Source organism: Schistocerca piceifrons, chromosome 2, assembly GCF_021461385.2.
Source record: "Schistocerca piceifrons isolate TAMUIC-IGC-003096 chromosome 2, iqSchPice1.1, whole genome shotgun sequence".
NCBI lineage: Eukaryota > Metazoa > Arthropoda > Insecta > Orthoptera > Acrididae > Schistocerca > Schistocerca piceifrons.
This window is the reverse complement of record NC_060139.1, coordinates 1,101,957,045-1,101,982,278: the sequence shown is the minus strand read 5'-3', so window position 1 is coordinate 1,101,982,278 and position 25,234 is coordinate 1,101,957,045. Positions and strand designations below refer to the sequence as shown.

The 25,234-nt window shown below is 45.3% G+C and overlaps 1 protein-coding gene across 1 annotated transcript in view; it reads left to right on the top strand.

The window, feature by feature from the left end:
* The window catches only part of LOC124777336, a 798,431-nt gene that overhangs the window by 506,867 nt on the left and 266,330 nt on the right, over positions 1–25,234 (top strand). The window contains exon 3 of the mRNA XM_047252702.1: positions 8,860–8,961. Coding sequence (XP_047108658.1) covers positions 8,914–8,961 — 48 coding nt within the window. The 5' untranslated portion in view covers positions 8,860–8,913. The remainder of the gene's footprint in view (positions 1–8,859; positions 8,962–25,234) is intronic.

Sequence of the window (25,234 nt, the reverse complement as noted above, 5' to 3'; positions counted from 1 at the left end):
GGCCGGCGTACGGGTTGTAGTGAGGATACTGACGAGGAGTGTGAAAGCAGTGTGCGCTTGCTGAGCATTGTGCATTTGTTGTGGAGGAATTCACTCGTAACGTTGCTTCTGTGAATAGTAATCTGCGGGCTTTTCGGAGACGATTCGAACTTTCCCAACATGATCGTGTCCCGGACAGAAAAACTATTCAACTGTTGGTGTCGAACTTTAGAAAGACAGGTTCAGCACTGGAAAGGAAACTTGGTGGCCGCCCTCGGACTGCAAGAACGCCGGGAAACGTGGCGCGTGTGTCGGAGTGTGTGTGCAGCCAGCACCAGTGCGTTCGGCACTTAAACAGGCAGCTGGCCCGGGATTGTCCGACAGGAGTGTAAGGAGGAGTCGTCATTGAGAGCTTCAGTGCACACCTTCAGAATGATCGTTACCCGGGAATTAAATAAAAGAGATTTTGAAACCCACAGTGCTGCCTCTGAGGAAATTCTCAAGTTCCGTCCAACTGGCGCTTTGTTTATTTCTTCGGAGAGCCCCATTTCCACTTATCATGAACTGTAAACAAACAAAATTTCTGCTACTGAGCTGCAGAAAACCATCGTGAAATTCATCAGCGACCACTTCACAGCCCTCATTTGACAGTTTGGTACGCCGTTGCTGAATGTTTTTTGTGAGGACCGTATTTTTTTCGAAGAAGGTGGCCACACGGTAATGGTTAGTTCAAACCATTATTGTCACATGCTAGAGACCTTCCTTCAACTAGGGTAAACCGGCTTATTGCAGATCATGACGATCGAGAAGTGTTGTTGCAGCAAGATAGATGTTGCGCGAGTTGGTTCATCGTCATCTTGTCTCTTTGCGAGGAGACATCGCGTGGCCCTCGAGGTCGCCTAATTTATCGCCTTGTGATTTTTTTCTTTGGGGACACTTAAAGGCTCTAAATTACAAGCATTGTCCCACAACAGTGAGAGCACTTAAAGAGGCCATTACCCAAGAAGTGGCAGCCATTCCAAGCGAAATGACATGAAGACGTAAGAACTTTTGGGATAGACTTCGTGAATGTGTCAACAATCGAGGACGTCTTGTAGCAGGTATAATTTTTGAAAGCAAATAATCCAAAATGGCAAAGTATGTCTTTTTAATAAATGAAAGTAGTTTTTCTCTATCATATTTTGTTTTTCTGTAACAACCTATTAAAATGAGGGAGGTTTTATTGCCGGGCCCTGTATAGACACGGGGACTGCTGTCCCTCACAGTCGTGGACAGTGCGGCTGATCCCGGCGGAGGTTCGAGTCCTCCCTCTGGCATGGGTGTGTGTGTGTTTGTCCTTAGGATAATTTAGGTTAAGTAGTGTGTAAGCTTAGGGACTGATGACCTTAGCAGTTAAGTCCCATAAGGTTTCAGACACATTTGAACATTTTTTTGTCCCTCACAAACACCTGTCGCTAAGCAGAATCACCGCAGTTACTAAACTGAAAACTTGATTTTATGCCCAAGATGAGGCAGGGGAGGGAAGTACGTCGCATAAATCTACGTTCATTTAGAGGAATGTGTCGAAACCGGATGGACATGATTCTTCACACATGAGATGAGTCAGAGGTTTGCTGTTAACGATCACAGGTAGATAGTGCTCTAAGTCACACACAGTTGTATAAGAGTCAGACGCATGTTATGCCACACAACTGATTCAGATAGACAGAACAATGGAGAATAAATTGTTAAATGAGTGGCAGCAACATCTTCCACACTCTAGAGTGTATCATCAGTGTACCATTAACTCATACCTCGTTACAAGCCCGTTTCAGGTGATCGGTCCGTCCACTTTCTGTCATACTTTAACGCAGATCGAAGTCAATTTAGAGGCAATTGGTTCTCTTTTTCCAGGAAAGCATCAAAGGCAGCAGCCAACACACACGTGTAACTATTAGCTCAGCAGATATACAGTAGAATGTTGCCATACAGCAACTGTTTGTTAACTCAAATTGCAAGGTTGTGATTGGTGGAGGGTACAGAGAAGCACATTGCAAATACTGTATGTTAGGGTTTAATGCATCTAATAAGTCCTGCACAATGTGAAACACGCAATCCATTCTATAGTAGTATATTGCAGTCCCACAAACTGAGCCCAGTCTGCAACCATCTTTTTTGAGAGTGTATTTACAGACATTCTGAGTTGGATTTAGTAGCTAGTGAAGCAGCCTGTGCTCAAGGCAGGGGTATTTCTCACAAAGGCGCGCAAAGTGTCTCTGGGATGGTTTGACAAGTGTGCCACGATCTTTTTAGAGTCCGTGTTCAAGCGTGGCAGTGGTGGTATTCCTCGGAATAAAACATGTAATTGTTTAAATATTCTCACATCATCTGCAGCGCTCTCTCTCTCTTCGTGCAGTGGTACATTTAGTTCCTGTGATACGTTCAAGTGACGTATGTGACAATATTCCGCAAAGCCGGCCGAAGTGGCCGTGCGGTTAAAGGCGCTGCAGTCTGGAACCGCAAGACCGCTACGGTCGCAGGTTCGAATCCTGCCTCGGGCATGGATGTTTGTGATGTCCTTAGGTTAGTTAGGTTTAACTAGTTCTAAGTTCTAGGTGACTAATGACCTCAGCAGTTGAGTCCCATAGTGCTCAGAGCCAATATTCCGCAACACCAGATGTAATAACTCCCGAAGCAGTTGGTGTTCAGCGACAGAGGCTATCCGTGCAGCGGGGATGGGGGGGGGGGGGGGAGGAGGAGGAGGAGGAGGAGGGGGGAGAGGCCGGTGTACAGGGGCTGCACAGCGCGCAGCCCGCACAGGCACTCGGGGCGTTGCCTCTCTTCCAGCGGGCTGTGCAGACTCGGGGTGAACGTCTCGGAAGACCTGCAGGACTTTTATCGAATGATCTACAGTTACAGCACACATCAGTATGACTTGCAAAGTGTAACAGCCCCATCCTGCTGCATCTTCATTATTTCATGAAGCATACTGATCTTCACCAAATATCGTTGCTATTGACACAGTCCTCATATCTATGGTTACAACTAATACACTCGTCCTTCTCCAGCACAGATATCTCATCCACTGAACAATTACATCTGTCATCCCAGTCCAGCAGCCAGACGCAGACTGAGTCCTATTCCCACCATTTCCCCCCACATCGCCATCTCGGATTACGTCATTGGGGGGAGACGAAGAGGGGGAGTGTGGACAGCGCCCTGTGGTGGCGGTGTTGCGACCTGGGTCAGTGGCACTGCGAACCCCACAGCCGGCACACTGGACGGAGCTACTGCCTGCGGCGACTTGTCACACTCGGTGGCGAGCGGACCACAGTTCGCGCAGCTCCCCGCCTCACAAGTTCCAGTACTCTCTTTGGCACGGCTGTGTGTGTCGTCTTTAGCGTAAGTTAGATTAAGTAGTGTGTAAGGCTAGGGAGCGATGACCTCAGCAATTTGGTCCTGTAGGAACTTACCGCAAATTTCCAAATTTTTTTCTATGACAACTCTAATTGTTTAATAAACAGCGCATACTTACATATATCCTATCTGGCAGCCCAGCATAGAATGAGTCCTTTCCCTGCCAGTTTCCAGTCGGGGGAGGGGAGGGGAGGGGAGCAGTTCGTGCAGAATAAAGACTGTACTGCCTGGCAGCCCAGTGCAGACTCAGTCCTTTTCCCACCAATTTCCAGATGCAGATGAGTGACGAGGGAAGGGAGGGGACGGGAAGGAGAAGGGTGTTAGGCTAGTGGAGGTAGCCCGATTGACCTATTCTCCCACCAAAATTTGAAGTTCCCACTAAGACATCACAGCGACGTTGCCGCATCTACGGCCGCCATCTCGGATCCGCCACGTTGACTAAATGTGGCAACAGTGCAGAGTTCCGCCGTTCCCACTTTGCCGTACTACTGACGGTATGTTTATAAAGTGTGAAAGATGCTGAGAGAATTACTGCTTTACACGTTTTTACGGTGACTGTCACTGCAGTACGAGTAAATCGTCAACTGTAAAATAACAAAAGTGTCCAATTTTAGATACGAGATCCGCCTGTAAAGCTTCTCGTCCATTCCTGTAAATTTGTTTGAAATCCCAAATTTTCGTTTGTCTTTCCTTTTCTTGTCTTTTACGAAAATATTAATAAACACAATATATAGGGCATTATTTCGGTTCCTTTGCAGTGTAAGTTACGTAAAAATTGATAATAAAAAGCTATGTTTCGTCACGGAGACTCGACCGCCAGGGGCCTCGTACAGGCGGCCGCGCGCCGACTCGCGTCAGGAGTGCCGCCCCCGCTGCCCCCGCCGCCCCCGCCGCCCGCACTTCTGGCAGAGCCCGGGGCGCACGCGGCGACGGCGACGGCGAGCAGGCGCAGGCCGTGGTTTGCGGCCGACGCTGCTTTGTACTTTCTTGCGCCAGTCGCGAGAGGTTCGCGGCAAGCAGCCGTCTACTGAACTCGAATCTCTGTAATTCGCGATGTTCTCGGAAAATACGCGTAGGAGCGGGCAGCCTAGTGATTTTCAGGGACGTACGCGCCCGCCGAGTCCTGACAGTTAATCGCGGGGCGACGCAAAGCGCGCCCCGCCTGTCGCTTCCGCCGTTGCTCACGAGGGAAACTCCTCAGAGCAGCCCCGTCAAAAACTGAACGCGGATCCAAACAGCAACAAGGTGTACTGAACTGCGAGAGAAGAAGAAAAACAGAAATAGTGAACCTTCGAAGCTCAAGATGTAAAACGGCGAGCGTATTGCAAGAACCACGACGTCGTCGTTATGTGGCCACGCTGGCTGTCGGACTCCGAAGGGGAGATTCGTCCTTCTACCCCCACCCCCTGTCCATCGGGTCATTCACGCATCTGTCCGCTGTATTCAGGTTTATGCCCGTGTCGTGGTGTAACGTCCGTTTGCAACAGCGAGATGTGAAGAAGGGACCTCCAGACGTTCGTACCTCCTAGTTGTTCTTCACAGCTACCAGATGTTGTGACTCTTGCGTTCCGTTGTGAATGTTTTGACTCTTGAATTACTTGTTCATACTCGTCTATTTGTCGTTTTCATTTCTGTGAGAGGTCTATGCGGCATCTCACCTACTCTCACTATTCATTTACTTGCGACGGTAATATATTCTTATCACTTATGTTCTGTAGCCAATGTATAGTATGACAATTTCCAAGTCTACAGAAGCAGAAGAGACATGTCAGTGACCGGGCGGTTAGTTCATACTTCGTGAAAAAAAAAAAAAAAATGGGCGACGAGAGGGATTTGAACGCAAATCTCTCGCTTTGCACTCCAGCACCGTGACGATACAGCAGCGACATCGTGGTTCTTGCAGTACGCTCGATTTTGTACATCTTGCGTTTGGACTGTTCACTGTTTGTACGAGTGTGAGTCAAATGAAAACCTTAAATTTGTAATAACAAATCGAAACTTCGCGCCGTTATCCTCTAAGTTGGTAAGCGTGGTACAAAAAGTGTGCAGAATGGGCTGTAGGTGGCAGCACAGTGCAGATGCACACATATCGTCGCAGTATCAGTATAAAGATGGCCGCCCCACTTGACTTGCACTAGGGAAGAACAGCGTTCTGTTATTCGATTTTTGTGTGGTGAATGTGTGAAACCTATTGAAATTCATCGACGAATGAAGGTTCAGTACGGTGTTGCACGTTTGCCACAGCAGCAAGTCTACGAACGGAGTAGGAAGTTCGCAAATGGTGTGAGTTCAGTGGAAGATGCTCCTCGTCCAGGTCAGGCCCAACGAGTTGTGACTCCACAGAACATTGCAGCAGTTGAAGCCGTAGTGAAGGAAAACCGCCGAGTGACACTGAATGACATTGCAGCATGTTTACAGATTAGTCCTGCGTCTGCACACCACATTGTGCATAATGTGCTCCAGTTTCACAAACGGTCTCCAAGATGGATGCCACGGCAGCTGACTCCTGAAATGAGAGAACGACGTGTTGATGCTTGTGAAGAACTTCTTCGGCGCTTTGAACGAGAAAGTGATGGCTTCCTTGCAAGAATCGTTACTGGGGAGGAAACCTGGGTTTACTTCCACAAACCAGAAACGAAGAGAGCGAGCAAGTAATGGCGTCATTCCTCATCACCAAAACCAAACAAGTTTCGAACAGAACAATCAGCAGGGAAGTTTATGCTGGCTCTCTTTCGGGACGAAAAAGGCGTCATTCTGGAGCATTACATGCCTAGAGGGACCACTGTCAACTGTGCATCATACACAGATCGTTGGGTGTGAGGTCCGCCAGTTATGCAAAACACCGTTTTCTAAGTACGCAAACATGTATCGACACCACTGTGCCATCATTAGTGGCATTTCGTTTTTATTTATTCTGCTATGTGAACATTTCTGTTAAATGATAAAATGAATATAAAATTATGTGCATTTTTAGTTCAAACAACTGATCGTTTCTTTTTGTAAATACCGTTACATTTTGTGTGCATGAATCTTCTGGATCACTTGTGTGTTAATTACTACAGGTAGCTTGTCATCTGCAACCAAACGATGTTTAGAAATTTTTTATTTTCTTTTATTTTTATTTATTTATATATCTTTTTTTTTTTTTGCTGCGAGTTAACCTGTCTTCTAGAATGTAATTCTGTTTTTCGCGATGTTTTCGCGCCTATATTGGTTTTACTTACGTTTTCGTAAGTAAAAAAATAAAAACAATTAAAAAAATTGTTATCAGCGTCGTGTTTTGCATAACTGGCGGACCTCACATCCAACAATTTTAACAGCAAACACGGCCAGTACAAGGAGCTGCAAATGAAAATGATGGATACATAGACAGATCTCCTAAAAAATCGTCTGCGGCCTGCAATCAAATCAAAGCGGCGCGAACTGCTGTCAGCAGGTGTCCTTTTGCAACACGACAATGCAAGGCCCCACACTGCCCGTACAACAGTTGCAACAATCACAGACCTGCAATTTGAGTGTCTTCCTCATCCGCCATACTCAGCAGACCTTGCCCCGAGTGATTTCCATATGTTTGGACCACTCAGAGACGCAATGGGAGGAAAGAAGTTCCGTTCTGATGAAGAGGTACGCCACGCGGTGCACGAGTCGTTGCGCGGACTACCAGAAGAATTTTTTTCTAAAGGAATTTATGCACTTTGTAAGCGCTGGAGGACTTGCATTATGCGTGGGGGTGATTATGTTGAAAACTGATACAGCTTTGTACCAATTCTGCGCAATAAATAATATTTAAAAAATATTGAAGGTTTTCTTTTGACTCAGCCTCGTATTTTGCTTCTTTTTTCACTATTCAGTGCACCTCCTTCGTGCTTGATCTGTGTTGAGTTTTTGACGGTCCGCCTTACCGCTACATGTGAGGGGGGTGCGACGGGCACAGCCCTGCTCTCCCTCTTCTGCACTCGGTCCGTCGGCTCTGCTGAGGCTCTCGGCTTGACGAGCAATAACCGAGCACCACCGGTACCGGTCGGATCGAGGGCTTGTCTTAGCACTCTGTCTTACACTCCGCGAGGGGCTGTTTTTCGTCAGCGAATCTCCGTTTAGCATCTGCCTCAGCTGCGACTTGTTCTTTACGGTCGCCCCTTCCGCACACCGCCAGACTCTTAATGGCTGTGACTGCTTGCAGTGATTCTGCGGGCCTCGGCGCCGCGTGTTGGCGGCCGACCGCCGCTCGCTGCACCCAGCGTCGATCCGGCGCCGGCCTCGTGCGCCTCGCTACACCTTTCTGTCTACAGCGTCATCAGCAAAATACATGCAGTGTTTATCCTCCTCCAAATATTGCCGGAGAAATTGTTTCCGAGTGGCTCGTTGTGACATATCCGTCGTTCCATTCCAGCAGATGCTTTTCATGCGTGGAAAATTGGCGGAGACGTTGCAAGGGGCAAGATTTATGTTGTTACCCAAGTGGTGGCGTCGGTGAAATTTACAACGTGCGACGGCTAAACGTCTCGCGCCTATTTTTGACCGCTGCGAGGTCTCTCTCTCTCTCTCTCTCTCTCTCTCTCTCTCTCTCTCTCTCTCTCTCTTCCCCTTCCCGTCTACTTGAGGTAAGTAATTCGCCACGAGCTGCCCCCCCGGTACTCTTAGGATTCTCCATGTGTGTCACTTAATTTCTGTGGTCGGAATGTGAATAAATTCCAGCCTGGCTTAGTTTTTCGAATAGTTGTGTTATTTTGACAAGGGTGGGCAGTCAACTGTCTAGGAGATGGCGCAGAGGGAGGGGGGGGGGGGGGAGGGTCCTTTGGGGAGGAGGCGAGCAGCTCTGGTGCAGCAGTTCAGCCCTGGGGAAGGGCTTCTGCTGTGTGTGGGAGCGGGGGGGGGGGGGGGGCATAGCAGTTGTGGGTCACCAGTTTATAACGTGGCGCCGATTCAGGAATGGGAGCACCTGACTATGGTGACAATTAGGACCGTCGATATTTCTAAAATATCGGGAATCCGATAAAGCGATGCTTAAAAATATCGTTATCGGTCCTTCATATATAAAAAGTATCGGCGTACCAGCCTATAAAAATGTCGGCTGCACATTGTAAATATACCGCTGGTTCTACAGCTGTATATTTAAGTATTGCTTTGCAACGCACATTATCAGCCTGGCTATCCTCCTTAGAACAAGAATGAAAAGAAAAACTGTGCACGTTCACGCCCGGCGCTAACCACTTTCCTAAAAATAGTAACTGCACGTAAGTGGCACAATAAAAGGTGTCCGCCGGGTGCGTCGTTCGGATTCGTCACATATCGGATTTGTGCGGAACACTTTGTGTCCACTTCCCTGTTTGTTCATCTCTGCCAATGCCAGTGACCTAGCTGCTGTAGTGTCAAAATTGCGCGGTGAAGCAAAACGTTGCAGTTTCTGTCGGTAGCGCGTGTCATTTAGATTTGTGTTGGTCATTTGCTAGAGGCTGACGCCGCGGCGCCTGTTTGCTGTTGCAGGACGCGGCCGACATGGTGTACGAGGTGACGCGCCTGCGGCCCAGCTGACCCAGCATGAGCGGGCCGCGCTCCTGCCTGCAGCCGGACGGCTGCCAGCAAGAGGTCAGTACCGACTGCACTCTGCCCTCACTGTACAATCAACACCTCTCTGCCGATTCGTTGGCTGCGTGTCACGTAACTGATGGCAAATACGACGCCTGATCTGAAACAATGTGAACAACATTGAGGCGTGGTACTTAGGCAAAGCAGCAAAGGTGTGGACGGGGCGTAATCAGTTACCGTTCCTTGCACAGAAAACACATACACTTTATTTTTTAAAACAAAACTCTCAACATTTATTTTTAAAAGATTTTACTACACTGGTGGCTGAAAGCCTTACTAGAAAAATTGCAAGTTATTGTTGCCTGAAGGCCACAAGCAATGTTACACACAATCGGCGGCTGAAGGCCTGATTAAGAAGGTTCAAAATTATTCTTCGGGTGAAAGCCAGAAGCAATTTCAAAAGTGCACAACGGCTAAAGGCCTAAATTACCAATAACGTGGAAATTTACACGTTAAAAAAATACTAAAACCCTTTCTAATAATCTTAATAACTTGTAACAAGCTATAGCGACGGCTGAAGGCCTCACTAAAACACCATTGAAATTTATTTGTCGGCTGAAGATCATAAGCAATGGTACAAACAATTAACGGCTGAAGGGCTGATTAAGAAAGAATTCAAAATTATTGGAGGCAGAAAGCCACAAGCAATTTGCAGCATACTAGACCGGTGAAGGCCTGAATTACAAGTAATGAAGGCAGTTGCATGTTAAAATACTAAAACTTTTTTAAAACAATCTTAACGAATTGTAACAGGCTATAATGATGGCTACAGGCCTTATTAGCAGAAAATTGAAAATAATTTGTCGGCTGAAGGCCACCAGCTGTGTTACAAACAATTAACGGCTGAAGCCCGGAATTACAAGTGGGGAAGGCAATAACATGCTAAAACATTAGAGTAAATTTTAAACAATCATGACAATTTGTTCAAATAAGATGGAGTGATCCACAGACAGTGCTCCCTTGATCGGCCCGAGGAAGGCGACTACAGCTGTGTAAGCGGTGAGACAGGCAGCCGAGAGTTGTGCTCACGTAACGGGACGTCGACTCACACTAGGGGCAGCTCGAGCGCCGACTGATCGACTGACCAATCCGCCTAACGTCCCATCACCAGTACTAACCGTGGAATATTTTTAGGCAAGGGCGAAGAGACAGACAGCAACACGTCTTCAGAAACACAGCCGAGACTGAAGGAAACACTAGAACTGAGGTAGACCTCCCAAAAACACATGTACAGTACAATTCGAGAGGCTGTCAAACTACACGCCGTCGACACGACGAGGAAAGGTACACTGCCGGAAAAGTACGCTAACCTCCAGGGCAGGTGACTGGGGAGTTTGCGGCCACAAGGCAGAAAATACCTCTGGTTGCACTTCACTAATAACAACACTAAATCCAAACTAACATCGAGCAGTAGAAGGCGGCTCATAGCTTCTGCCAACCAGTCAGACTCCACTTGTTGCGGTTGGTCTCACCGACCCTGGGAGCAGCGAAATGCAAACAACAGCGAGATGTCAAACAGTGGAGGTTTCTCTATTGGACAAGCTTCACTCAACTCGAAACGTCCTGGGTTCGGTCGTCGGCTACAGCCCCTCGATCCGACAGTGGCTGCACGCCGCCAGCGGTCCCGGCCTGCGGACCTCCTCGTTGCTCTGTCCGCAGCCTAACTGCCGACACCAGAACGCACGCAGCATTTAAATAACTGGACATTACAAACCACACAAGATACACATGGCTAGGCGGAGACAATTCCACAGTGTCTAAGACCAGTCACTGTAACACAGCACAGAGAAGCCGGAAGCGGTCGGAAAACCAAACGCACGCCGTCCGCTGCGACGACCGACCGAACGACCAGCCGTCGGTCGTCCCCACTCGAGTCAGGCACGGGAAAGATCCCAGTATAAACCGTCGACTGACAACTTATTACCGTCACGGCACTTCCACGGCTAAACACACACACAGGTGGAAGTTGCACTACAGGAATACCACGGTCCATTGAGTCCGCTCGTTGACGTGGTCGTGCACTCTCGCGACCACACCCTTCCGTCGGCCAGTGCACGTGTGTCGCGACCACTGGCCGTCCGGGCCTCAGTGCCGGCCGCTCCGTCCCAACTCATCACGCTCCACACACGACGACCCGCAATTACTAGAGGCCGCTCCAAACATGGTACCACCGTACGCGCTATCGACAAGTGCTGCTGCTCCCACTCACGGACATCCGAGGCAAGCAAACGTAGTGGCACCAGTGAACACACTAAGAAAACGAGCCGCCGCTATCGCTCTTACAAGATGCCAAACTACGAACGGTATCGACGCGAGCCGCACACGGCTGAAACATTATCTAGAGAAACGACAAAAGAAACGAGGATAAAATTTCATCGAGTCGTGGTCGCGGCGGTTTTTCTGTATGGCTCGGAGAAATCATTGACGAAAATCTCAGAAATAAGGCTCTTCAGATCAGTGAGATGTTACATGACACTGGATGGGTTTAAAGATGACAATGCGTGGAGACAATTCAATATTTTTAGAATGGAAGCTAGTCAGACATCAACAGAATGGTAGAAGGAAGACAACCAAAAGAGATCATATCATACTTGCTCGATGTTAGCACAATCGTTCGAAGGCCGAGGAATCGTTCGCAACAACGTCCTCTGTCACCCAAACAGGTTTATCGCTTGCTCCTTGAAAAGAGAAGAAGAAGAAGAAGAAAAAGAAAAAGAGGAAGAACTAGAAGAGGAGGCAGTATTTTGTGGCAAGGTAAGTATCGCCATATTGCATAAATGTTTAGGACTGACAAGAAGAAAAGACTCGAGTTGTGGCAATTTGGTGTCGCTGGAAGAAGTATCAATAAAAATGCAGGAATCATACTGATGCCACTAGTAATAATATTGGGTAAATGAGTAAAATAAATTTGTGCAAGTCATTCACTACCTTTCCAAAAATTGCTTTAAATTTTGAGAGACAACAGTTTTGCAGTCTTATAAATAAACTGACGAACATTAGTACAGTGCAACGTTAAGAAATTATGAACAGGGTAGATCTACAGTGTTATGAACAGGGTAGATCTACAATGTTGTACACACGTTAAAAGGATTAGATTTACTCTTATGTATTCAACTCTCAAATATTTTCTTTCCATGTGGATGTGTGAATTATGAACCAACTGCCAACTTTCTTAACAACAGTATAATGATAATTCAATTATAATTCTGAAACCATAGTCACTACTATTTTGCCAAAACAAATTCAGACTGTGTGTCTGCTCTGTACTAATATGGAGTCAAACCTCATCATTCCACACGCTAAAGTCCTCTCTCTCTCTCTCTCTCTCTCTCTCTCTCTCTCACACACACACACACACACACACACACACACACACACACTCGTAAACATATAAAATTTTTACTTGACAGCATTACTCATAGAGCTACTGATCTTTACTGTACACGGCATGATTCAACCAGTGTGAGTTTAGTGGTGCTGGAGCACTACTAGGTGCGTAATTAACCTCACTTTCCCGTCTGCTATTGTGTTGGCGCAAGGCGTCTTCTCGCCTGCCAATGTAAGCATTTATTGTTAACTTGAATATAAAGTGCTAATGTTCCACAATAATATGTGTTTATTAGTTCATTATGAATCGGCTTTCGACTTTTTAGGCCGTTGTCACATAACACTAAACAGGTAGCCCACACAACTTCAGCGAAAATTCATAGCTACACAAATATAGCTGTACAAAGATAAGAGACATTTTATGACCATATCAATAAAAAACACAAGGATAATGTAATACCTGAGGAGACTATGAACAGATAAATCTTATATAACAGTATATTCAAATATTAAAACTATGTGAATGTATAAGCTAAAAATGTTCTACAGGTGAGGGATGAGAAAGAAGTCACTGAAATGTGGGTACGGAACAGTTATCACACGATTATTACCTAACGGCGAGAGAAATAATAAATGGCTGCTGCTGCTGCTACTTTAGTACGTGTGAGTAACGCAAGTGTAGTTATTACGCAGCAAGTCAGGGTTCTTAGACTCGTGTTTCTTAATGGCCGTAACTTCAAGTAAAGTTAGTTTTCTGCTTTTAGTTCCACTACGGAGAACACCACATTTCACATCGTATGACTGCCATTGCTTCAGAACATTTTCAACGAAGGTAGAATCTCTCTGTCTCCAGCTCCTTTCAGGCTCAGTCTGTGCAGCCCAATTTGACATGCGTATAATTTGCCACACCGACTGTAGGAAATTTATAGATTCCCTTCTGTTCTTAAGGTGGAAGGTGGGCAACAGTATTCCTACTGTTGAAAGGCAGATTTTGTTCAAAAAATGGCTCTGAGCACTATGGGACTTAACTTCTAAGGTCATCAGTCCACTAGAACTTACAACTACTTAAACCTAACTAACCTAAGGACGTCACACTCATCCATGCCCGAGGCAGGATTCGAACCTGCGACCGTAGCGATCGCGCGGTTCCAGTCTGTAGCGCCTAGAACCGCTCGGTCACCTGGGCTGGCGCAGAGTATGTTTCCTGTGTTTTAGTTTCCTGGCTAGAGCCAGTGAAAAAAATTATTTAATTGTCAGGTGGTACCTGCCCACAAGCAATGTACATTGTCCACATACCTAGTCCAGTATTGTATTTTACAGCCTAGAGCTCCTTATCTGAAAATCTTTGCTGAGAATTATCCATAAACATTTCAGCTGAGAAGGGGCTCAGTGGGGGCCCCATTGCGGACCCATCTGACTAACTCTACAGAGCCTGCTGAAATTGGAAATAATTTTGGCTTGAGCATGTTTCAGTTGCCACACTTATTTCTTCTCTCTCCATTGAATTTGTTCTAGTTTTATGTAACCATTCTGTTAAAATTTCCATTGCCTCTGCAACAGGAATATTAGAAAACAGGATGCTAACATCAGGTGAGACTAATTTTGCTCTAGGTGGAATCGTTGCATCTTGTAGTTCTTTTACTGACGGAAGTGAAACAGGTATTACAAAATTTTGGTTGAAATTTAGTTTTTGTTTTAACTAGTGGATCTACCTCTTTTGCTAATTTGTGCTGAGGTGCTGGAGACACTACACGTCTTATCTGGAACACCTTCTTTGTGAACCTCACGTAACCCGTATAATCTGGGTGCTATTCGATTCACGTTTGCGAGGTATTTGACATCACCATCAGTAAATATGTATGTGCAGATTTTAATAAGGTTCTTAACTTCCAAAGCATATTTCATTGTGAGATCGTTAGGTAACCGAGGGAACTCTACAGGGTTCAGGAATGTAAACATTTTTTCAGTATATTCTGATTTATTAAGTAACACAAACTGTTCCCCTTGTCACCCTTGATGGCAATCGCATTTTGAGAAGACAGTTTTATCTTTAATGTGGACAACGCGCTTTGCTGCCTACTACAACTAGCGTTGGGCATACCTTTATTTACAGTTTTTAGTTCACGTGATACCATATGTTTCGTAGGCACATCGTCTCACAAAAAATATTCCAGATTATCGTTCAGGATGTCTAACTGTTTTTCGGAAAGTTATCATTTTGGAGCATATTTAATTCCCTTATTTAAAATTGGGAATTCTTCAGAAGAAAAATCGTCCGCAGCTCGTGGTCTTGCGGTAGCGTTCTCGCTTCCCGCGCAGGGGTCCCGGGTTCGATTCCCGGCGCGGTCAGTGATTTTCTCTGCCTCGTGATGACTGGGTGTTGTGTGTTCTTCATCATCATTTCATCCCCATCGACGCGCAAGTCGCCGAAGTGGCGTCAAATTGAAAGACTTGCACCAGGCTAATAAGGTAGGGCTATAACTACTAGGCTGACGCATGAAAGTAATTGAGACTGGGAGATTCCAGCTTTGCTGAACAAGCTCTGTAGCAATGTCATTCATACGATGTGAAATGTGATGTTCTCCGTAGAGGAACTAACGACGAAAAACTAACATTACTTCAAATTATGGCCGTTAAGAAACACCAATCAAAGAATCCTGGCTTGCTGCGTAATGACTACCCTTCCATTTCTCACACCTACTAAAGCAGCAGCAGCAGCCATTTACTATTTGTCTTGCCGTTAGATAATATGCGTGAGATAACTGTTCCACACCCTCCCCTCGTTTCTCTGGGCTGTTCATCACATTCACCAGTTTGTCCATCCTGTGCCATTACTCACTTGTAGAACATGTCTAGCTTATACATTCACGTAGCTTTAATATTTGAATATAATGTAATATAAGATTTATTTATTCAGAGTCGCGTTACAGCTATGAATTCTCGCTAAAGTTGTGTGGACTTTCTGTTTAGTATTAAGTTACCTGACGACGGCCGAAGAAGTTGAAAGCCGGTACATAACGAACTACTAATAAGTGTTATTGTGGAACATTAATACTTAATATGTCTATGGAATATTCCACAAATAAACATTTATCGATTAACGGCTACGGCAGAATGCTATACGCCGGACACACACATCTGTTATACAGGGTGTTACAAAAAGGTACGGCCAAACTTTCAGGAAACATTCCTCACACAAAAATAAAGAAAAGATGTTATGTGGACATGAGTCCGGAAACGCTTAATTTCCACGTTAGAGCTCATTTTAGTTTCGTCAGCATGTACTGTACTTCCTCGATTCACCGCCAGTTGGCCTTATTGAAGGAAGGTAATGTTGACTTCGGTGCTTGTGTTGACATGCGACTCATTGCTCTACAGTACCAGCATCAAGCACATCAGTACGTAGCATCAACAGGTTAGTGTTCATCACGAACGTGGATTCGCAGTCAGTGCAATGTTTACAAATGCGGAGTTGGTAGATGCCCATTTGATGTATGGATTAGCACGGGGCAATAGCCGTGGCGCGGTACGTTTGTATCGAGACAGATTTCCAGAACGAAGGTGTCCCGACAGGAAGACGTTCGAAGCAATTGATCGGCGTCTTAGGGAGCACGGAACATTCCAGCCTATGACTCGCGACTGGGGAAGACCTAGAACGACGAGGACACCTGCAATGGACGAGGCAATTCTTCGTGCAGTTGACGATAACCCTAATGTCAGCGTCAGAGAAGTTGCTGCTGTACAAGGTAACGTTGACCACGTCACTGTATGGAGAGTGCTACGGGAGAACCAGTTGTTTCCGTACCATGTACAGCGTGTGCAGGCACTATCAGCAGCTGATTGGCCTAAACGAGTACACTTCTGCGAATGGTTCATCCAACAATGTGTCAATCCTCATTTCAGTGCAAATGTTCTATTTACGGATGAGGCTTCATTCCAACGTGATCAAATTGTAAATTTTCACAATCAACATGGGCTGACGAGAATCCGCACGCAATTGTGCAATCACGTCATCAACACAGATTTTCTGTGAACGTTTGGGCAGGCATTGTTGGTGATGTCTTGATTGGGCCCCATGTTCTTCCACCTACCCTCAATGGAGCACGTTATCACGATTTCATACGGGATACTCTACCTGTGCTGCTAGAACATGTGCCTTTGCAAGTACGACACAGCATGTGGTTCATGCACGATGGAGCTCCTGCACATTTCAGTCGAAGTGTTCGTACGCTTCTCAACGACAGATTCGGTGACCGACGGATTGGTAGAGACGGACCAATTCCATGGCCTCCACGCTCTCCTGACCTCAACCCTCTTGACTTTCATTTATGGGGGCATTTGAAAGCTCTTGTCTACGCAACCCCGGTACCAAATGTAGAGACTCTTCGTGCTCGTATTGTGGACGGCTGTGATACAGTACGCCATTCTCAAGGGCTGCATCAGCGCATTAGGGATCCCATGCGACGGAGGGTGGATGCATGTATCCTCGCTAACGGAGGACATTTTGAACATTTCCTGTAACAGTGTTTGAAGTCACGCTCGTACGTTCTGTTGCTGTGTGTTTCCATCCCATGATTAATGTGATTTGAAGAGAAGTAATAAAATGAGCTCTAACATGGAAATTAAGCGTTTCCGGACACATGTCCACATAACATCTTTTATTTATTTGTGTGTGAGGAATGTTTCCTGAAAGTTTGGCCGTACCTTTTTGTAACACCCTGTATAAATTTGATATGTTCACCAAAACTAAACACTGGAAATGACACGTAACCTATTACGTGCTGTATATATAAAAAAAAATCCAATCACAATTAATGAAATGACCCGGCAAAAAAAGTCTTGCTGTTGATAAGGACAAAACAATATCAGTGAAGGAAGGAAAGAAACGTAAACTTTGACAGACTGTGGTAGCAGAAAATCAAGAACACACTCGAGAGTTGCATACCAAAAGCGACATAATAAATAGCAGTTATATGTGCATTTGAATAGAAGTCCAGAGAAGCGGAGCACGTCCAACTTTCCGCATCAATGTAGAAAACGTCGCAGTGCCTGTCGGTCGAGGTGCAAACGGCTGCATCGTTTATAAAATTGTGATCAGGATTGCTTTGCTTGGATTTTTAACAAGATGGAGATGTGTGATTACATGATATCAAATCATGACTTCTGTATGAGAGAGGAAGACCACCAGGGAAGTAGTAATCTTATTCACGATCCATAAGGTTAACTGAATGTATTTACACACACGCATACATAATTTAGACAGGCATCTGCACTCAGTCGCACTCAACTGCATACACAGACGCATATATGCAATCACACATGCAGGCCCACCATACACATACAATAATTACACTATGATTAACGAGCTGCACTATTCGGCACACTCACTCACTAACGCAATCTCTCTCTCTCTCTCTCTCTCTCTCTCTCTCTCTCTCTCTCTCTCTCTGTCTCTCTCTCTCTCATTCACACCATCAGAGTCCCCCAACCCCTCACGTACTTCAAGTAAAAATAGTGAGAGTGCAGGAGGCTCTCGATCGCATCTTTCATAACCACGAGGTGGCAATCTGACTTTAGACTGCAACACAGCGTACATCTAGTGGCGTGATCGAATGCTAGTTTGCTGTGGCATATGCGGAAGTGTCAGTGGAGCCCCGCGAACATTACCCTGCTGGCCACGAGGACACGTGATGCCGCACGTCGCACACCCTTAGCCTGCCAATGGCTGGCCCCATCTGCTGTACAACATGCATACATTTTGGATCTTAGAGACCCACAAACTCCACAATCAGTAATCCATCTGGGTCACGTTTCATTAAGCCGATAACTTTCTTGTTCTGAGGAAGAATACTGTAAGGATTATCGGCTGCACATCCAGATGTGTCGAATTCATTACTGTGACAACTCATTACTTCATATGCATTGCAGTTCGTCACCCAATAGATTAAGCTATCTGTATCTATATAGAATAACTTCGGTTACACGAAATGAGCTCTAGCAAACTCATAGTAGATGGTTCAAATGGCTCTGAGCACTATGGGACTTGACATCTGAGGTCATCAGTCACTTAGAACTACTTAAACCTAACTAACCTAAGGACATCACACACATCCATGCCCGAAGCAGGATTCGAACCTGCGACCGTAGCGGTCGCGCGGTTCCAGACTGAAGCGCCTAGAACCGCTCGGCAACTTCGGCCGGCCAATGGATGGTGGTTTTCCAGGTTCCCCTTAATAGGTCAGGAGTCCATTACACACTGGAAGCCGCTACACAGGTAGCGGGGGCTGTGTGGAAGGAACTGGTCGGTTTTTTAGGTTAGAGGGTCTCAGCAAACAACAGAAATGGCCTCCGTCTAAAAGCGGGCTGGTAAAACACAGTAAGGTAGTTGTAGAAACGATTGATATTGTAAATTGCTGTAGCTGTGCTGGGAAAGAAGCAGAGCTCCAAGCCCTAATAGAAAGCACTAAAGCTCATATAGTTATAGGTACGGAAAGCTGGGTAAAACCGGAAATAAGTTCATCCGAAATTTTTTCAAACGACCTAACAGTGTTCAGAAAGCATAAATTAAATACAGTTGGTGGTGGAGTATTTATTGCTGTCAGAAGTAGTTTACCTTGTAGTAAAATTGAATTAGATAGTTCCTGCGAAATGTTATGGGTAAAGGTTATACTTGACAATCGGACTAAACTATTATTGGATCGTTTTACCGACCCCCGACACAGAAAATATAATTGCTGAACAGTTCAAAGAAAACCTGAGTCTCGTTTCAAATAGGTACCCCACTCATAGAATTATAGTCGGTGGCGACTTCAGTCTACCCTCGATATGCTGGAAAAATTATGCGTTTAAAGCCGGCGGCTGGCATAAAACGTCATCCGAAGTTGTACTGAATGCTTTCTCAGAAAATTATTTTGAACAATTAGTTCATGAGCCCACTCGAAGCGTAAATGGTTGCGAAAGCATACTTGACCTCTTAGCAACAAATAATCCTGGACAAATAGGGCGTGTCATGACGAATGCAGGGGGTTAGCGACCACAAGGCAGTTGCTGTTAGGCTGAATACCCTAACACGCACAACCATCAAAAAGAAACGCAAACTACATCTATTTAAAAAGGCTGATAAAAATGCTCTTAACGCCTTTTTAAGAGACAATCTCCAATACCTCAGATCTGATCATGTAATCGTAGCAAAAATATGGAATGATTTCAAAGAGATAGTATCGACGGCAATTCAAAGACATTGTTGTTGTTGTGGTCTTCAGTCCTGAGACTGGTTTGATGCAGCTCTCCATGCTACTCTATCCTGTGCAAGCTGCTTCATCTCCCAGTACCTACTGCAACCTATATCCTTCTGAATCTGCTTAGTGTATTCATCTCTTTGTCTCCCTCTACGATTTTTACCCTCCACGCTGCCCTCCAATACTAAATTGGTGATCCCTTGATGCCTCAGAACATGTCCTACCAACCGATCCCTTCTTCTGGTCAAGTTGTGCCACAAACTTCTCTTCTCCCCAATCCTATTCAATACTTCCTCATTAGTTATGTGATCTACCCATCTAATCTTCAGCATTCTTCTGTAGCACCACATTTCGAAAGCTTCTACCACAGAAATTAATAAGTGATGGTACTGATCCCCCATGGTACACAAAACGAGTCAGATCGCTGTTGCAGAAGGAACGAAAACAGCATGCCGAATTTAAACGAACGCAAAATCCCCAAGACTGACAAAGTTTTGCAGAAGTTCGAAATATTGTGCGTACTTCAATGAGAGATGCTTTTAATAATTTCCACAACGAAACTCTGTCTCGGAATCTGGCGGCCCACCGAAAGAGATTCTGGTCACACATAAAGCACACCAGTGGCAACACGGAATCAATATATTCACTGCGAGATAACAATGGTGAAGCCACTGATGACAGTGCCACTAAACCAGAGTTATTAAACACGATTTTCAAAATTCCTTCACCAAAGAAGACGAAGTAAATATTCCTGAACTGCAATCAAGAACGACTGCCAAGATGACAAACATACAAATAGATGTCCTCGGTGTTGCAAAGCAGCTTAAATCACTTAATAAAACCAAGGCTTCTGGTCCAGATTGTATACCTGTCAGGTTCCTCTCAGAGTACGGTGACACAATAGTTCCATATTTAGCAATTATATACAACCGGTCGCTCACAGAAAGTTCCGTACCTAAAGACTGGAAAATTGCTCAAGTCAAACCAATACCCAAAAAGGGCGGTTCTAGGCGCTTTAGTCCGGAACCGCGCTGCTGCTACGATCGCAGGTTCGAATCCTGCCTCGGGCATGGATGTGTATGATTTCCTTAGGTTAGTTAGGTTTAAGTATTTCTAAGTCTAGGGGACTGATGGCCTCAGATGTTAAGTCCCATAGTGCTAAGATCCATTTGAACCCAAAAAGGGAAATAGGAGTAATCCGCTGAATTACAGGCCCATATCACCAACGTCGACTTGCAGCAGGGTTTTGGAACATATACTATATTCGAACATAATGAATTTCCTCGAAGAAAACGATTTATTGACCCGTAGTCAGCACGGATTCAGGAAACATCGTTCTTGCAGAACACAACTAGCTCTTTATACTGATGAAGTAGGCCGGCCGAGGTAGCCGAACGGTTCTAGGCGCTGCAGACTGGAACTGCGCTACCGCTACGGACGCAGGTTCGAATCCTGCCTCGGGCATGGATGTGTGTGATGTCCTTAGGTTAGTTAAGCTAAAGTAGTTCTAAGTTCTGGGGGACTGATGGCCTTAGAAGTTAAGTCCCACACTGCTCAGAGCCATTTGATATACTCGTGAAGTAATGAGTGCTATCGACAGGGGATAACAAATTGATTCCATATTTCCAGAAGGCGTTCGACACCGTTCCTCACAAGCGTCTTCTAATCAATCTGCGTGCCTATGGAATATTGTCTCAGTTGTACGAGTGGATTCGTAATTGAATGTCAGAAAGATCACAGTTCGTAGTAATAGACGGAAAGTAATCGAGTAACGGAAGTTATATCCGGCGTTCCGCAAGGAAGTGTTATAGGCCCTCTATTGTTCCTAATCTATATTAACGACTTAGGAGACAATCTGAGTAGCCCTCTTAGATTATTTGCAGATTATGCTGTCATTTACCGTCTTTTAAAGTCATCAGATGACCAAAACGAAATGCAAAATGATTTACATATGATATCTGTGTGGTGCGAAAAGTGGCAACTTGTGGTAAGGTCTTATGGGACCAAACTGATGAGGTCATAGGTCCGTAAGCTTACGCACTACTTAATCTAACTTAAACTAACGACAACACACACACACACACACACACACACACACACACACACATGTCCGACGGAGGACTCGAACCTCCGACCGGCGGAGCCGCGCGGACCGTGACAGTATGCCTCACACCGCGCGGCTAAAAAAAGTGGCAGTTGACCCTGGAGAAAGAAAAGTGTGAAGTTATTCACATGAGTACTAAAAGGAATCCGCTAAATTTCGATTACGCGATAAGCCACACAAATCTGAATGTTGTAAATTCAACTAAATGCTTAGGGATTACAATTACAAATAACCTAAATTGGAACGATCACATAGATAACGTTGTGGGTGGAGCATATCAAAGACTGCGATTCGTTGGCAGAATACTTAGAAGGTGTAACAGGTCTATAAAGAGACCGCTTATTCCACGCTTGTCCGCTCTATTTCGGGGTATTGCTGTGCGGTGTGGGATCCGCTTCAGGTGGGACTGACGGATGACATCGAAAAAGTACAAAGAAGGGTGGCTCTTTTTTTACTATCGCGAAATAGGGGAGATAGTGCCACAGATATGATACGTGAATTGGAGTTGCAATCATTAAAACAAAGGCGCTTTCGTTGCGACGGGATCTTCTCATGAAATTTCAATCCCCAGTTTTCTCCTCCGATTGGGAAAACATTCTGTTGACACCCACCTACATAGGGAGAAGTGATCATCACGATAAAATAAGAGAAATCAGGGCTCGCACAGAAAAATTTAAGTGCTCGTTTTTATCGCCCGCCGTTCGAGAGTGAAACGGTAGAGACAGCTTGGAGGTGGTAATTGTACTCTCCGCCTGACACTTAATTGTGAATAGCAGAGTAATCACGTAGATGTAGATGTAGATCTTTGTAGGGTATGCCAGGATCATCCCAGTGAACTCCGTGGTAGAAATGTGTTAACCACTCTGCACTCTTCCGTGTTTTAGATCACTTCACATCCTTGAAAGGCCTCGGTGATGCAACGTTTGCTGAGAATGTCTCTATTGTTTCGGCATCTTCTGTGTCACTGCAAATGCAACATCTTTAAATATGAACTGTCTACGCTTACCGCCATAGAAACCCTGAGCTGGTCACAGTGATGCTCGCACCTTGTGATACCACTGTGGAATGCTCTGGTTATGGCTCAGCGCCTGTTCATTTATACTGCTTGATGCACAATACCGGTGAGTAGGCCGTCATTAACCACAGGGTCACGTAGAACTTGATCATACCCTGCAATGTGTTTCTTGAAATTCCACCAAGATTCAAAGTCAATTCGAACATCTAGAGGTCCAGATTTAATTATCTCGTTCTGTTTTGAGCAGTGTGCTACGAAGATGGATGATAGCTCCTCGAATATTGGTGGGCTGAGTAGGCATCCTTCATAGTAAGAAGCAACAAACCTCAATCGCATATGATACGCTAGACTGTATACATTTACATACCACTGCAGGTGTAAATTGTCGTATGGGTAGAATTCTGAATTCAGCTAAACGCTGACATCAGTTTTTGAATACAGTGGAATCATTTGCTATATTCCCTCTGCTATCTGAAACGCAATTATGATGAATCTTGGCGTCTCTAGCTGAGAAGAGGTTTTAATAGCCCATGTTTGTCTGCTTGCAGTCGATAGCAATGGGTACTCGAAAACCTCCTGAAAGCAGAACGTTAGTGATAAATATGTACCGGAATTCGGAACTTTAAAAGGTCTCAGTCTTCGTCTGATACAGGGATGTGAGGCACTTTCCATATTCTCTTCTTCAGCTCCTTGCACGTGTGAGTTATTATCCATCGCACTCCGTACCAAAATGAGTTCCTGTCAGCATTCATAATAATCTGCCTCATGTCCTCATAGTAGCCCATAACCATTTTTACAGGTATACATGCAGCAAATCGCTTGTACTCGCAACTGCTCTATCTGCTGTATCGTCTGTGAACCATCCTGCACTTTGTAAAACATTCGGATCACTCAGTGATGCAGAGACATACATTTTAAGGGGTGATGTTACGCCGTTCAACCTCAGACCCATCGAGTTAAAAGCGTGTCTCTTGACACAGGAACGCTTGAGTATTACCTATTAGCTTGGATTCCACTGTATCGCTGCCGCCTGTTTTGTTGAATGCCCCCCTAAATATATGAAACTCTTGCATGCAACGGCCTGCGCGTTTTGGTGCTGGGTGGCAATCCTAATTTCAGTATTCTTCTTTAATGCGGTAGATGCCTAGAACTTATGCGAGAAATATTCCTGACGTAAAATTGGCTCATCATACTCTACTGGACTCTTTATATTGACTGAGGGTGTAATTGCGAGGTTTCAAGCCAATTGATTTAAGAAACTCGTAGTTCGCACGTGTAATCACATTGCGGTTCTGCAGCGAAGTGACGTGCTGTGGATTGTGCGCACTGGTTTTATACCGTAGGCCCATCCTCCGTCGGTGGGAGTCTCAACAATGTTCTACCCTGTTGCAACTGAGGGGAAGAGTCCGTAAAGAGTAAGAATCAGGGTGTCGCTGCAGTGTTACACTCGACTCGGGCTGTACTGGCAGGCAGTGTGTCCGCACTCTGATACGACTTGTAAAATTTACTAGGATCCTTCTTCAGAACCTGTCCTTTTGTGAAATCCAGTAGGCGGCTTATTGAAGCTTTCAGGTTAATGTCAGTCGTTGCATTCACAGGCCTTATTTTAGATTGGAGCGTACTGATGTTTGCATATAGTTCAATACCTTTTCCAGACGGTTTGAAGACTTCGTTTAAATCGTCGATATCGTAGGCATCAGGTCCTATTTCCACTATATCTTTTTCACCATTAATATCCATATGCAGTTTGTTGTTACAGTGATATTTGGAATGCCGTTGTACGGCTACTGCCCAGTCAATGCAATACTCCATTCACAAATGCTTCAGTCAACTGGCGGGAAGTAATCTGCACGTAAAACAGATGATCGTTCTTTTAAAGTCAAAGTGTACGACACTGCATCTGAACCTCAAGTGATGAAGGAATGTTCTAAGCTCTTCTTTGTAAACGTCAAAAGAAACATGATGCATAGATGCCCTCGGAGGTCTGTCCTGATAGCGCTGAAAATTGTAGAACACACGTCTTCTGCTACTGAAGTATCATTGTAATTCTTATGTCGGTAGCAGGTCACCAAATGAGTCGAACTAGTAGACGCTATCTGCATTTTTCATAACATCAAGTGGGTGCCAGGACCTCCATCAATATCTAAATTCAGTATACCATATTCACCAGTTTTCCACGTAGTCTTCGGTAATACGTCCCACAAAACACGGAATCTTGGAATGTTGAATTTTTTTTCCAACAAAGTTAGTAGATCAGTATTTACGAGTGCCCAATCTGGTAGGCTTTTTCTATTTTCGAATAGATCAAGCCCTTTCCTGTACGGTTTCAAGTATACTCCTTTCCTGATGGCTGCGGCTTCCATCATGCGGTTACGTCTTCTTGCTTCTTCTAACAGCGCTTGGGAGTTTGACGCGTTCGTGGCTGTTCGAACAACAGTTCCAGAGCTACCAGCGAGGGGCCGCACCGCCGGGAGAGCGGAGAGGGTTGGAGTGAGGAGCGCAAGAAACCCACTAGACGGCTTGGGTGTCAGTTGAACTCGTTGTGCTTTAACTGATCCTCTTATTCTTCCTGCTCCCTTCTCCTAAGAG